At 41.6% G+C, this 15982-nt stretch overlaps 1 protein-coding gene across 1 annotated transcript in view; it reads right to left on the reverse strand.

Annotated features, from left to right (window-relative positions):
* LOC128716353 (mucin-5AC) overlaps nt 1-15982 on the reverse strand; it is a 142962-nt gene that overhangs the window by 75435 nt on the left and 51545 nt on the right. Inside the window, exon 2 of the mRNA XM_053811272.1 lies at nt 10262-10320. Within this exon, the coding sequence (XP_053667247.1) occupies nt 10262-10320 (59 nt within the window). The remainder of the gene's footprint in view (nt 1-10261; nt 10321-15982) is intronic.

A 15982-nucleotide genomic window follows, 5' to 3' on the forward strand; every position in this document is an offset into this window, starting at 1 on the left:
CTTTCGGTCAGGCTCCGAGTGTCGAATCGTTTACAAAGTCACCCAATCGCAAAGCTTGTTTGTTTATTGGGTTTCTATTTTCATTGAGCTTAGGTTGACGAGCGCCGGTACGGAACGTTCCAGGGGATTTACTGGTGGATAGTTTCCTATTGCTGCTGGAACCAGCTCGGCAGAAGAAGAAATACAGAATGAGGTGCCTGTTTTCTTTCTTTGCAACACGCATTACCGTCTCGAAGTCAATGGAGCTCAAAGACGAATTTGTTTCTGTCTGTTTCTTTTTTGCTTGCTTCCACCCACTGAATCAGCGCTTCCGGGTGTCAATATCGTAAGGGAATCCTGGAATTGTTATTTATTTGACATTTGTAAGACATGGTAAAATGCATCTCGGAACTGAACCTGCTCTACTGTGAAGCTGTAAGGGTTTGCTTGTCGAGAATGGAATGGATGTTTTTTTTTTCGCCCTCAGTGGTGCGTAATCGGATCTATCCACGTTGACATGTTTTGGGGAGCAACCAACCGAAAAGGTGTTAGTTTATTGCTGTTTGCCATGCGAAGCGATTGGCAGAAGATTACATTTTGCCCTGGGACGTTTGATCAAGTGTGTTGATTGTTTCATCAATTATATTGAGTTATCACGTTTGATTGTCAGGATGTTATTGACAGTATCTTAAGCAAAGCGGCTGCATAAACGGAATCGATTATAATTTAATGAGAAATCAAATATTTTTTCTTGCGCAAATTAAACGAGATATATTAAAGACGTTCTGTAGTTTACATCAGGCTGAGGAACACGGCAATCAAAAATTGATAATATGGAATTAATTAATGTCTTTAGACATCTAATAAAGTTGATCGGAATATAAAATGTCCTATAAAATAGGACAAAGATTAAATGATTTATTCCAAAAATATATAAAAAAAATCATTTCCCAAACTTATAACACACTTCTGCCGTTGAGTAACCGTTCATCCTTATATCCCTTTATTGGGTGCAAACCAATCCACGCATTAAGCGTGATAATAGCGAGCGTGTGAAAAATATTGTCATTTATCTGACGGCACGATACGATACAAATTTCATTGAAAAATCACTCGAATGGAAATGATAGCACAGGAGCGTGCCAAGAGATTTATCTGCTGGAAATATCTGTCACCCACATCGCGATGCAATAAATCAAACACGCAAACGAATCGGTGAACATTTACCCAGTAAGTTGCGTATAAGGTAACACGATGTGCTGCAAGAATTGAAGCGTTGAACAAACCATTGATTGGACAGCAAAAAAGAGATTAAATATAACTAATTTTACCATCATGAAGGAACATCAATTGGAAATACTTACTTTAGATCGCATGAAGTATCAAATTCAATACATATCTATAATCAAATTGCAAGCATCCGTATAAATGGATCTGATTTATGTGAGAATCCCATTAAGGTAAAGTCAGACCCCAAAGGAAGGAATGGCATGATTGACTGAACCGGTGTGTTTCTTACGCAACAAACAGTAAAGGTGATCATTATCTTAAATATAATGATATTCCTTTTCCTGACGATGTTGTTCCAAGTGGTATGGTATTTGCTCGAAAGTCATAACATTCGAGTGAAATTGCCCGAATGGAAATTCTTCGTACTGAGCATCGCTTAAGGAACATTCCAAGAGATACAAGCAAACCGGATGTTATCGTCCTAACCAGCATACGTAGTTCTTTTTGTTTTGCACAGCATGTTGCTTGTAGTCTGTAGTTTATTGTTATGGTCATTGAAAATGAGGATTTCTTGCAACCTGGGAAACGCCAAGAAATGCAAAACGATCCGTGTCTCAACGGCATACGCATACAGGCTGAATTCGTTAACAGCATCTAGGAAAAGGCGCACAGTTGGAAGAGACAGGGAGCCTTGGCTTGTGAATGCTTCTTGCTCCTGTTCTGCGGTATGACCTGTGTTGTCACAAACGTTGCGCATGCTCTTGCTCCACCGACTCGTGGAAAGGGGGGATGGGTGAAGAAAATTCTTTTCCTCCCAAAACCAGAAAGGGAAATGTTTATAGATCGACGGTCAAATGTGTGCGCGTGGAACGTTCTTTGAGCTAAGAATGGTAGCAGATAATGGGACACGCAGTGGTTGAAGCAAGACTTCACAAAGACTAACGCAAAACCGAAAGGAAAGGAAAACCAAACCCTGCGGGTGAATATCCTCAACAAAACACGAGTACCAGAGTTCACGGATGTACGTGAACCGTGAATAAAGAGGGACAGCTGGGACAGGGCTCTGCCGAGGCGAGGGAGTTTGATCGAAGCTTCATTCATAAGTTTGCCTGAAGAGTTCTCGGAGAGTGTGTTCTATGAAGTTGCTCGGAATTTTCTTATCGCAGCATCCCGTACAATCTCGTCTCCGTTGAAAGAAGGGCACATGCTCAATATCTCTCACGTTCTCTTCAATGCTTGCAACATCATTATCGCATTGCATGCGAGGACGTCTCGGCAAGTTCTGTTGTGAGATAAAATGTGCTTGCCGGAGAGCAAATAAATGTTTCCGCATTGTTTTCCGCCCAGGTACTTGCTGCACAGCTCACTCAGGACAACTTCACGCACACATGCACCACACAATCGTATATTAACTGCCGGTATGCTTCGTTTTTCATGGTCACATGATAATGATGCTGATGATGCTGATGACTACGCTAGTTCGTGATTCACACGTTTGAAAGGGAAAAATTGTCGAGTGGAAAACAAAACCTAAAATAGACAGTTTTGTCCGCGCTAGTGTACCATTCAGAGAGACATTAAAATGAAGTTTCCATTCCACTTCCGGCGTGGCGCAAACGTGTGCGGAATTCGAAACTAAAAACACAGCTCGTCTTAATGGTCTTCAGCCCGCATCCCTTTGGCTCGTGGTTGTGTCTGTCACGAAAGCTGACGACGTGACGAAACGTTTTTCGACGATCACGAACGGTATTCGGTATGGAAATTATGCAGACACTTTTTCGGCCATCCAACCCACTCGGTAAAGTTTTGCCGAGCGCAAAAACCGTCTGGCCGTTGCAACAAAACGAATTGAAACGTAGCTCACATTATGCGGCTGCATAGCTGTATGGGTGTAGGTACCGGATCCTTTAAGGAAGCGAACGAACGCTTCTAGGATTATCGCAAAAGCTCCATGCAAGGCACGCAAACGGGCACGATAATGAGCCAGACGCCCGGGTTGGATCACAGTACCGGATTTTCCCAAGCGTGCACACACACGCACACTACATTTAGAGGTCGTGGCTATGGCCATGTAGCGGCATGATGGAACACCCAAACGATACCGCCGGGACGCACAAAGTTTTCTGGTGAGATTTTTATAGCAACTTTTTTTTTACCGTGGTTCGTTTGTTTTTGCGCCTGAAAGTATACTCGCTCGTTCGCTCGCTCGCTCACGTCGTCTTGCGTACACTAAATTCTCACGGCCATCGACCCACCCCCAACAGTCCGAGGTCGGCAAAATAATTTAATTCATTCGACTTTGAAATAATACGACACGTCGAACTGGGATTTTCCTTACCTGGGGTGGTCCCGGCGTGATCCATGGAAAGCGATCATGGAGGACTGGGGTTAATGCTAAAGTAGCCATACCCACCGCCGTCGGTACGCCAAGCGAACCGACGCTGAGCTGATGGTCATTAATGCAAGGAATTTATGCAAATGCTGCTGCCGCGAAAGAGTCTTACCAAAATGGGATTTCAAATGGAAGGGAAACAAAATGGTTGGTAAAACTTTTACGTTCTCAAATAAAGTCTGTGGTTTTTTTAGAAAGAAAAATAAAGAATTTCACTAACATAGGTAAAATGTCTGGTGGCTGAAGGTTGGTAACATTCTTCCCGGTCATGATTTAATGCTTCCGCACTATGGAAGTGCAAAGAACAATAAACAAACAGAACTGGTAAAGTGAGACCAGTTTGTCGGTGTTCGGTGTACATACATTTTATCATAGCCGTTTTGTTTTATTGAATTAAAATTATGTTTTATCAGTTAGGAAATCTCTCCTTCTCTCACGCTCACAAATTCGGTAGCTTTCCTGACTTTGCGTATCAAACCTCACAGAAGGTACATGGCTTTTTTCGAGCCGGATCCGTGCGATAAGGCAGTTCTTCGTGTGGACAAGCTAACCTGCTGCGCTGTGTGTATGCATGTGGCCAGAAAGCACACTAAGGTTTTTACAAACATTTTATGGGTTTCAATTAGGGTAAAGGGGTGCGAACAGCTTTTTTAAGCTGATTAATTAACTGATAGCGTTTTTGAGACCGTTTGCGGTGTAGTGAGACCGGAACGGTACAGAGGCTTGCACGAACCGTTTGTTATTTTTCGCTGTGCTTTAGATATTTGCTGGGGGGTGAAAACACTCTCTATCTGGTACAAACACAGATAAACAAAAAAAAAAACGTTGCAAGAAGAGCTAACTCAATGCGAAAAGCTCCGGGCAGGTGCGATTCGGCAGGTGACAAATTGAATTTAATCCTTCTCGCGTGTTCGTTGCGATGGGGAGACCCTCTGCCCAGTCCCAACCACCCACAGTGGGTGGGTTGCAGGGCAGCATAATTATATTGTGGTGCGTAAGCATTTTGTTTTGGTAGGTGTAACACGAATACAGAAGCTTTAAAAATGTGGGCTGTTTCGTTGGAAAGGTGGTGGCATTTGGTAGCGGCGCCAGTTTTCACACGACAAAATCGGTTCCAAATCCCATCCGGACCAACGCAGGACTTATTATCCAGTTACGGATAAATAAAAGCCAAAGAAAGTCAGAAAAGACAGGATCAGGCCTCTTGAGGTTGTTGTTGTCGGTTCAAAAGAAAATTCTACTTGCGCAGTATGATATTGCAGTCGTTTGGAAAATTTTCAACTTAAAAATGATGTAAATAATCCAAAAAGTGCTCCAATGGCTTGGATTTTTAGATTGGTTTTATGCTTCATTAATGAAAACTACAACCTTAAATGGCAGCGCAGTTATGCATTCTGCCGAGCAGCAAAAAATGCTTCAATGGGTACCATTTACACAAGCAAATGCATTGAGTTCAAGCGCTTTTCTCACGTTTGGTACATTCTGGCTATTTGGAAGGATGAGTTAAAACCAGAATGATTTTAATGGATTGTGTCGTACTATCCATGTGAGCGTGTGAATTATCCCTTTTTTATGGAAATCCTATAGAGCTTTCGCCTTGTAAAAAGCATGTTTACTGTTCCCTCCTCGAAAACTCTCCCGGTTGTTCTGCAAACCAACAAACATTACTTAGATTAGTCAAAGGGCCTTCCAAAATTCATCCTACTCTTCCCTGTTTAACCACATCCCCTGGTCATCTTTTTTATTGAATCTGTTTAAAAACAGAAACTTTTATGCTTTATGTTCCCCTTCTACTGCACCAACAACGATGGCAGCTTCCGTCCGTCGTAAATCATTTCATATTGTTTGAAGAGCGATCGACACGGTTCACTTTGCACGGACGGATGGAACGAGATAAACAGAACGCGGAAAAAATAACGCCCCTTTACCATCGTTTTCTTTCCACGCGGCAAGGATAGAATGAATAAAAAAAAGACGCACACACACACAAAATCAAACCATAACCGTAACGTTGCAAAACACCAAGTAAAAGGAAAAGCGAGAAATGCTAAACAAACTTTTCCGAAGGCCCTCTCCCGGTTGGGATTTTTCCAACCGCGCGCTTTTGTTTTTCCGGGTGATGGCACCGGCGGTCGAACCGGAAATGAGCACCAGCAAAGTTGGGTTCCCGGTTCCTTGTTTACCCTTCCCCTCTTCTTCCCTTGCCCTTTCCCACGCGGCATCCTTATTTTTCACGTGCCGTTCGGTCGAGTGGCGCTGAAGGAACGGGAAAAACAAATTTCCATCCGTTCAAAAGGTTCGACAAAGCTCCACTTCTGTGCAGGCGGTATACAAAGGAACCTAAGGAAATGGTGGATGGCGAATCAAAAAAAAAAACTGCTTAAAAAAAGGAATATAAAGCAGATAAAAGGAATAAAATGATAACACAAAAAACCCCTTACACACGCACACATGGGGGGAAAATTTAGATCCTTGACCAAAATCCATCGTCACACACGGTTGGGTAAATGATCAAGTGGGCATTTTTGTATGGCTACGGCTCCCTGGACGCATAAACGCATTTACGTACCCGACACACACGCACCCAAACAACCCGGCACGGTGGCTCTTTTGCATCAACGCAACCTTTCATTCTTCGACGGTCTTCCTACTTTGTTTGATGGATGGAAAATGATATGCTTCAGCATGTTTTCGGATGTGGTTCATCTGCATTCAAATTCAACAAACCTCACCCACTTGCCGCGCGTTTCAACCCGTTTCAAGGGTTCTCTATCCGCATGCAACCGCAGACAGATTTGGCACCTTTTCTCCGGGTTCGGAAACATGCCCAATGCCGTACGCAGGCGGTCAGAGTGTACCATCACCGTTCGGACAGGAAATTGCAGGAAACTGTTCACCCTGGCTGATGTATGTGTATCCTTTTGTCTGGCCATGAGTCGGGCGGGCGAATGTGTGAGTAAATCAATTTGCATTCTTTATCAGTGCTTCCGGCTGAGGAGACGACCTCCCCCCCCCCACTAGAAGCGGCTCGTCCCCTTATCGTAGCCAGGGGTGAAAGCTGACTGGATGCCATGTATCTGCCCGTGTGCTACAGGAGCAACTGGAGCCCTGGAGGGAAAAAGCCCTGTAAGCCTGAATGAAATTCACACACATAATAATGAATATTGATGCAGTAGTCGTACGGAATCTAGTCCCGCCTACGGGCGGTTGTGGAAGTGTTGAAATTGAAAATGTGCAACCGAAGAGATGGAGCAGCACTGAGTCTGGCGGTAAACTGAAATCACTTTCCGTGTAAACCGTTCATGGCTTACACAGTTGAATGTTTGTTTTAGGATAACGAATTGTTTGAAAAAATTATTTCGTTTCAAGTTCACCGAAAAAAGAAGATATTTAAATAAAAAATACAGATATTTATAAAGATTTTTTAAGCAACATTCTCATAGACGAAGCTGAACCTGATAGCTGTCGGGAAAACAACACAGCATTAAGGTCTAGCCTAAGTACCATAAATTACACATGATTGGCTGCCTCTGGACACCAATTTTCCTAACGGCATGGTTACACGCATTGCGGCACGAATTGTTCCACACATCCACAATTACGAATTCGCACACAGAAATGTGTAAGGGGAGCGCAGAGCGATTCAACCGTCACGTGCTCGAGAGCCGTCAAGCATCTGGCAGCCTCTTAACTGCAACGCAACATAGAATCTGCAACATCATAACGACCAATGACACCCGCTAGAGAAGTGGAGAAAAATCGAGGGAAACCTCTTACCCATGTTAACCCCGAACCCCCCGTGTGCCCCGATATCTACGCTCCTACCCTTGTACATTATGACATTTTACACACGGCACAAGTACATGCGCGGGTATTACGGCGACAAATCGTGCCAATGAAATTGTCTCCCTTTTTTTGCTAGAATCGGTACGAATTTCCCTACCCAGCCTGTTTTTCCCAGTCCGATATGAAGTGTAACTTGTTCGTAACAATTCCATGTACGTAATGCGAAGCTCATTGCAATATTTCGTATCGCGATGGGGAGTGAGTGAGTGAATGATGCTGGCGGTGGTTTTGGACATTCGTTTCAACGCAATGATCAAAGGGCGCCTCGTTGGCGTCTGACACAGTAGCAACCACTTCATGTAAGGGGGAAGTCTGATTTATGGTTTGGTTCCTTTCTCCTTCCTGCTGGAGTGTATTGCAAATATCAGTGGTTGCAAAATGAATTAATACAACATGTAACAAAAATAAGGCAAAAATCAATCTCAACGCCAATAATGACAAAGGAAGTATGGAAGGTCTAAGTAATATTTAATGTTTTAAACATTCTTTTTTAGTAGTCGAATTCAAAAAAATAAAATAAACAATTACACAACGTCAAGCATTATTTAGATCCGGATGGGAATTTGGGCCGGTACTGTCGTGTGGAAACCGGCTCCCCTATTAATACACCACCAGGCCACCCCCAGGTTAGCCCAAGCAGCGTTAATAATGACTATAATGACATCGAACAAACTAGCCGCTTTACTACAAAATTTTAGAAAAGATATGTACAGAAAGAAGATAAGTGAATACATTCACTGGTGGATATGAAAAGATTTAAAGATTTAAAAAATCAAACGATGAACAAGAAAGTGAATTCTATTTTGTAAAATCGTATTTTTTATGTTTATCCCATGATTGCAAAAATCATATAATTTCAAAACAAATATAATCCAGCAAAATATTGTTTACATTTAAAAGCTTATGGAATATTGTCAATCGAATCGAATTCGTAACAAAAAACAAATTAAGTAAAGGTCTCTTATTTTCTTACATTTTATTGTCCACACCCTAATTGAGCCCACTGTTCCTACAAATCGAACCCAATTCTTCTTCCGATAGGTGACACACCGAAACACTCAGATTAGGCACCGTGACAACGGTCATTAGAGACAGTTATCGTCAGCACATGCAAACGCTAACCGTAGCAGCAACTCACGTTCGAATGGGCTGAAATGGTTGGAAAAACAAAACTTAGCCACCCCTGGTAGTGACACATCCAGGACCCTTTAGCACGTGTTCGGTCTCGGGATCATGGACACTCAGGAAAAAACAGAAAAGATATCTAATTCATGCTCTGTAACAAAAACCATCAATTATAAAACCGATCATGTGCTGAATATGTGTCCGTCCCTTAGCGGTTATATTAGGGGTAAAAACCTTACCACCAACCGATCAGTGATGGAACAGCACACAAGGAGAACTCCTTTTAATGGGTGGTTTGTGGGTATGTTTTTTTCTGTGGCAAGTTGTTCTGCTGTAGACGATGTATAATGGCTTAAAATTGTTATAAGTAAAACTGTGGCACTTAAAAAAAAAGCTATCTTAACGTCTGGTAAAATCAAAACTCAGACTTATTGATTATGCTACGTGCTTACGACGTTGGATATCCCTAGGGAAAGCATTTATTTTTTTTTTTTTGGCTAGAGCAATATCCCTTTTATCGTTCCCGTACAATAGCAGATGCAATTGCAACCAGACGGTGGCGAGAAAATTGCCAAAAGTGGCAAAACATAGTAATTCCATTCCTCTCCCTTTTCGTCGCCCATATCCCTGCCGGTTTTGGCAGCTCTGCTGAAACTCCCTAATGATAACGTCGGCTAATTTCTTTCACACACGAAACTGACCCAAACAAAATGCGACGGCTGGTTGGAACGGATTTTGCCAAACAGTGGGTTTTGTTGGGGATCAGACAATTTCGTTCTTCACTCGAAGCCAACAACAGCACAAAATGGTGGGCATTGTGGCTCCATTTCGAGCAAAACGCGGGCGTCGAACTTGCCGATGATAGCTTTCCATGCAATCGAACGGTAAATTGATGTCTAACTTTAATGGGAGTGTCATTGCTTTGGAAAGTTTTTCCGTGTCCTTCAAGTGGGAAAAGAGCAAGAAAAACAGCTTTCGCTCGAGATATAGCATTCGGCAGTTTTTATTCACCACACCACACAAACACAACAACAATGCACCAGGAGGATGCGATATTCCCTTCCGAACTGCAATCCCAGACGGAGGCATCTCCCTCAAAACTGCATCATCCCATTAGAGAAATGGTATGTGTCCATCTAAAGGCTCTGTTGGGATCTATTGCCCATTCGGTTCCCTTTGTTCGGGTTCAAACTGGATCCCAAAAACTGATTGTTGTACTGGCAGTACCTTCGGTGGTGCATGTTTCGTGTCCTGGGTGTTTGGTTGACCGTGTGAAATGCATCCTCAATCGCATCGAAACCGAACACGAGAGGTAGATAAACGACACCGGTTTCGACACGGGATGATAAATTGATTCGGGTTGTAGGTAGTGCTGGGAATACACGTAAAACTTTAACTGTGCTCCACCGGACGACAGGATGGTGGTTGGTGCTTAAGTGCTTAGAAAGTTGTTGAGTAGAACATTAGTGCATTGACGTGGAGCACGTCTGAATGGGTTGTCGAGAAAATGGGTTATGTTGTACGTTTCAGTGTCGTAGGAAATGTGTTTTCTTCTAAGTTATTGCCAGACTGCAATTACTAGTATTTTCAAACAGCATTGTGTTTAAAATAAAAAAGATTTATGATACATTACAGCAACGAAGAAATAACAATGCTATCTTCGAAACAACAAATCAATTGACTACTTACTCTGTTTTTATTCCATTATGTATCGATTCTGCCTTCGCCATCGCTAACACCAGCCAGTTCTGCTTGAATCAGGAATTAACGTCGCGAAAAGTGTCCCTCGACTACTTTTGCAGACTTTATATAATCTTTCCTGAAAAAATAAGATATAAGAATAAATTGTTAATGGTAAATGATGTTGGACATTCAGTAGGCATTTTACAATCAGGAAAATGAGCATGGAGAAGGAGGAACTCATTTGATTAGTAGCTTAGTAGATCTATTATTATTAATGGCAATATTAGTAACATCTTCCTCTTATCATGTTTTACAATAAACAAAAGCTTCTACACTTTGCATAGTCATTTGCGAAGAAATACGGAGTAACAAAACCCGTTGACGAAACTGTCAATCAATGTGCAAAGTAAGAAGCAAGATTCACATTTTGTAACAATTTGCTCTATCACTTGAAGCTGTCTGAGCAAATTCGAATTTTGTGGCATTTTTAGCTGAAGGTTGCCCTGTATCCGTGGAATCTCAGCACTGCCGAGAAGATGACAGACGAGCCAGTATCGTTTTATACGATTTTTCTGTGACTTCACTCCTACCTCCTGGTTCCTTTCTTCCTTGCCTGTTGTACATCCAAAAACTGTACACACTGAATTTCCATACCTCACATGTGTGAACCGAACGAACACAGCAATTGAACCACATTTCGGTTACGTATGTGAGGAAGATAACGCAATTCTATTTTCCCAATTTTCCCAGCTGGGATTGCGAGGCGCAGAAGGGGGAGGCCACGCGGCTGTGTGTATATTTTTACATCAAATTGTCAACCGTGCAGGCTCCCGTTGAATAAAGTTGATTGCTTTCGCCCGGTTCCGCGTTGATGGTTTCGGGGTAATCGATGCGTGTGGCTGCATTTCCATTAATTCGAACTGATTTTTCACGACCAAAGAAAAGCGGGGGTAAAACATGTTTGCTTTTTTTCCGCCGAAGTCAACAAGAGTGCGTGTGTGTGGTTATGAATGTTACGTATTTACAGTGAAATTGTGTCAATAATGGTAATTGACAGAGATGGTTCGAAACTATCGCAATGAATGTTGATGATTGTAACTGCTAAACAGAGCTATTACTACAATTTCGTCTCGTCCTGTGTCTCATTTCCCTTTGCAGCCCCAACTTAATTATTTTAAATTTATTATTATCATTAACAAGAGGTTTAAATGATAATGAAATTAATTATGATAATTTGCGAATAATACAAATGCTATGAAATGAGCCGTTGGAAACACGCTGCCTTGAACCGTTCAAAAACTACTTAGCTGTAATCGTTAATCTTAACTGTTGGCTTGGGAAATATCAAGAACGGTAGCACAACAACAACAAAAAGGATTTACGCTCCATCCCTGGAGAGTAATGTAAGATGCCAGTAGCTAGCTAACCTGCTTATCTTGATGCAAAAACAAAATGATCTCTTTTCATTCTTCTGTGCTGAGCAGCAACATCAACAGACTCCACCAACATGTTGTGTCAGTGCAGATCTTGTTAGTTTTTTTTCTGAATGATTTTTAAACCTTTTTCATGCACCCCGCAAACCTTATAAAGAGTAATCTCGATGCTGGACGTCTCCTTGTACGGTTACTGAGATAGGTGATCTCTTTTTTTACGTGTTTTGTTTTCTCTCGTTCAACGAAAGAGTGTACTCGTAGCATGCTGCTAGTTTGAAATCATAGATTAAACAAAGTGCAGACAGTGTATCATTGGATACAGTTCCATTTAAATCGTAAAGTCAAATCGTAGCTTCCACTAGGGCGATCTCATGTCGTTTGTTTAATCGGATAAACTGTCGGCCTGGGATTGGGTTGATTGAAAAGAGCAACAACAACATGCCCCGAAGAAAGTATTCACTGGAAGAAATGTGCAGAAAACGCTCCACTCGCGAACCTTCCCTCGGACGGAACTGATCGTACGGGATCTTACGAAGCTGATGAAAAGCAAAACACCGGACGATGGGTTACCGAGTCAGGCTGCCGCGGTGCCGGGTGCTATGTTGGTGATAGGTGATCACGTTGCCTAGATAAGGGCACAAACGACACTCTGAAGAGGACGGAAGAAAATTAATGTTTGCTAGCGTGATGAGTCTGATAGGAACAAAATACTGATGCACTTAAAGACAAGTGCTACAAACAAGCTTCTTCCGGCATTATTGAACGACTCCATTTGGTATTAGATATTGAACTTTATCTTAGTCAAAAAAGTCTTAACGTTAAAGCCTTTAAAGTTGCATAGTTTTGTGTACATTAAGAACAGTTTCATTCCATTTTTAAAAGAATACAAGTTCTTTGGGATGTCTGATCTGTTGATCATTAAAACGTCTTGCAAGCAATTACGATGTGTTTGTATCAGATAAAATCTTCAAATAATTACTTCTTGTCTACATTTCATTACGTCCGAGCGATTTCTATTTTGTTATTGGATGCTGTTGTTCATATGCATCTGAGACTAACTTGGAACTATTGGAACTTCAAGGATAACACAAATCAATTGGCAAGTTTATAAGGGATTTATGAGGACAATTCCATGTAAGAATCATTTTGAAGAATTATTCTTGAACCATTTTTTTACAGAAGTTTTGACAGTAAGTAACAACAAGTAAGTATATATGAACTGTTGAAAATGGCCTCTACACTTTGAAACCGGAAAGAAATGAAAACAAGTAAATCAATTTAACATTTCTTCGTTTCCTTTCAATTTTGTCTTCCATAGAACCGTTTGAACACGCGAAAAAAAATTTGGAGGACGCTCCATCGTCAACACTGTGTGGTATGTTTTTTTGGGACAAGAAAGCCCTTCCGGGGTTTCGGTATGTTGGCTCCTTCAAAACATCTTATACCTTTGTAGCTATGTGTCCGATGCGGTTGCAATAATTCGCCTTCGCCTTGCTTTGATTTCCTGAACAGGAGTCTGTCCTGCGAGAAAATGTGTATATCATTTCCGGCACTTTAAGGACATCCGCTTGATGGATGGGTGTGGTTGATAGAGACAAAGTAATGTCATCAGAAATCATTTTACGACTTCTTTAAGCCCGCTTCCCAAGAATGAAACCTGCGTTCCCCAAGCGCACTGTAGGGATGGGTTTTGTATGTTTTGTAGTAGCAGCTTTCCAAAGAGAGTTCGTGGAAATGTCCTTTTATTTTAAATCCATTCATTCAATTGTCCTTCTAGATAGCGTCTTAATTCTCTTATTTCTCTTCATTTCGTTCATTTAAACGCTTCAGCCGGTGTACGATTGGATGTACGAAGAAATGGGAAAATTCTGAAAATTGAAAAGTGCCTTCCATTCCATTCAACTTTTTGTATGGTTCAATGGATAACAACAGAACAGATACAGCGCAGTAGCAGAAGGATACGGGAACTCCGTCCAATATTTACACTGTGAAACGAGCTCAATTTGGACATTTTGGGTTTTTGGGATTTTCATACAAAAATACATTGAGTGAAAATGTGAAATTCCGTTCAATGAGGCAAAATGGAACGAATAAGATTGTAGGTGTTTTTTCTCAACAGCCTACCGGTACGTTTTCATTGCAAGAGTAGCCATTGAAATAAGAAAAAAATCAGTCCCAAAAATCCCACACATGCGAAACCAATCGTACTCAAGTTTAGAAGGTAGGAAGACCTTTGCTTAGCACTGTAAAAAATCTTTCAAAGGTTCGAAAATGAAAAAACCACGCCTTTTGAAATGTAAACGAGATTTTGTCTTTAAAAGTGTCTTTAAATTTAAAGACCAAGAGATTTTCTTAGCTGTTTAAATAAACTGTAAACTATATTAATTTTAAATTTCCCATAAAAATAAATTGCCATCCTTTTAAAGATGATAAGAAAGAAAAAGAAATTGGTAACGTGTTAAAAAACACAATTTTTGCTCAATAATCCGGAAAAAATCGAATGAATTAAAAGAATACCTTCCAAAGCGATTGGAAAAAGCTTATTTTCACTTTAAGATGGTTCATAAACTTATGAAAATAATCATTCATTTTCATTAAGCGCGAAAATGGCGTTTCGTATGCGTTCTGCCATTATCACCTAATCCTCGACGAAATATCCCCGGTACGTTGATTACGTTCGATTGTCGGAAGCGGAAGGGAAAATAGAAGAACTACCGGCTCCGGTACGCAAGTGTTGCAGCCTGTTTTGTTGTGCCAGGTCCGGCTAGTTAGTTGCTCCATTAGGATGCCATAATGGCGTAAAGTGGCTAGTAAAGAAGGGAAACAAAAACCGTCTCCATCAATCGATTTAGACGCCCTGTTGACCATAACCGGATGGTTATATGTCCGAAATGGAGTCCTCGGACGGTGTGGAGTTATACAAATAGAGGCTGAGAGGAAGCACAATAACCATAAGCGGCCACGGTTTGATGGAAGTCGATGGGGTACTGGGCGAAAGCGTAGGAAGGATGCTGTCAAAAAGGACGTATTTTTCCGTATTTTGCCACCATTTTCCCGATGCTTTATTTTTCCTTTCACGCTTTTGCGCTTCCATTGTTTTTTTTTCCCCACACTCAAACCCAGTTGGTTAGTTCACCTTCCCAGATTCCGGTGCTTTAACATGTGCTGAAGAGCGGGATTTAGTTGGCAATTTTTTGTTGTTCTTGCGGTGTTTCGCGATAGTCTTTGAACCGTACGAAAAATAGAATTTTTCCAGGGGGTTTGGCAAAACACAGCATCATCATCGTGACGTTCGCGTATCCGGTCAAAGGGAACAAACACAGAGGAAGGGAATGCAAAAAATAAAATAAAAAAAACCCCGATCCGCGACTCACAGGCGAAGATAACAATGGAACTTCAGCCAAGTGGAAATGATATTTTCCTCGCAGTGTCAGGGAACAAAAAGCAACATGGCATGGGGCGGATAATGTGGAGCGGGGGTGTGTAACTCTTACGAAAACAGCATACATGCTGCAAACTGGAGCGTTGGAAGTAAGCAGGATAGCAAAATTGGCGTATTGCGCTAAAGTAAAAACCGCTCAAGGTACGGCTGACATGAGCGCGCTAGTTGTGAAAATGTTTACAGGAAAAAATCCGACAAAAAAAGACAAAGTATTTAGCAACAGCACAGTATAACGGTGGAGGAAATTCTACTGACTTTCAGATGACACGGTAGAAAGAGGAAAAATGACCGAGAAGACCACTGTAAGTGTTAAGTGAATTAATGTGCAACTAAATGGACAGTTTTGACCGAAAGAAGTCAAGTAAAATGGGACGAAACCCCCGCTCGATCATCAAGTAACGGTGAGCACAGTGTAAAGTGGTGTACAATCACACGAAAAAAAAAAATACAGACCACGAGCAACGACCGGGTTGCTGCTGGATGATTGTTTAAATGGATTGAAATGTTTGGCGGAAGCACCACGTTTTACCCCTGTGGGTCGATGCAGGTTTGAGTTGAGCTTCGTGGTTTAACAACAACCCCCCCGATCGTGTGCTTCCGAATGGGATGATTGCATTTCTTTGTGGCGCCAGGGGGAAAATATGAAAATGAAAATCAATTGCAATTGCATTCCATTCGGATGAAGCCAGTAAACAAACAAGAACGATCCGAAATGGAAAGCGTCAATGAGTGGATAGAATGGAATATTTTCATTGGAATGATATTTGCACTTTTGCAGCTCGTTTTTTGCATTTATTTGAAATCGTGCCACTGAGCTGGTACCACGGAAGGAGAGCTTTTTTACATAACAAA

The sequence above is a fragment of the Anopheles marshallii genome, chromosome 3 (assembly GCF_943734725.1).
Source record: "Anopheles marshallii chromosome 3, idAnoMarsDA_429_01, whole genome shotgun sequence".
Lineage (NCBI taxonomy): Eukaryota > Metazoa > Arthropoda > Insecta > Diptera > Culicidae > Anopheles > Anopheles marshallii.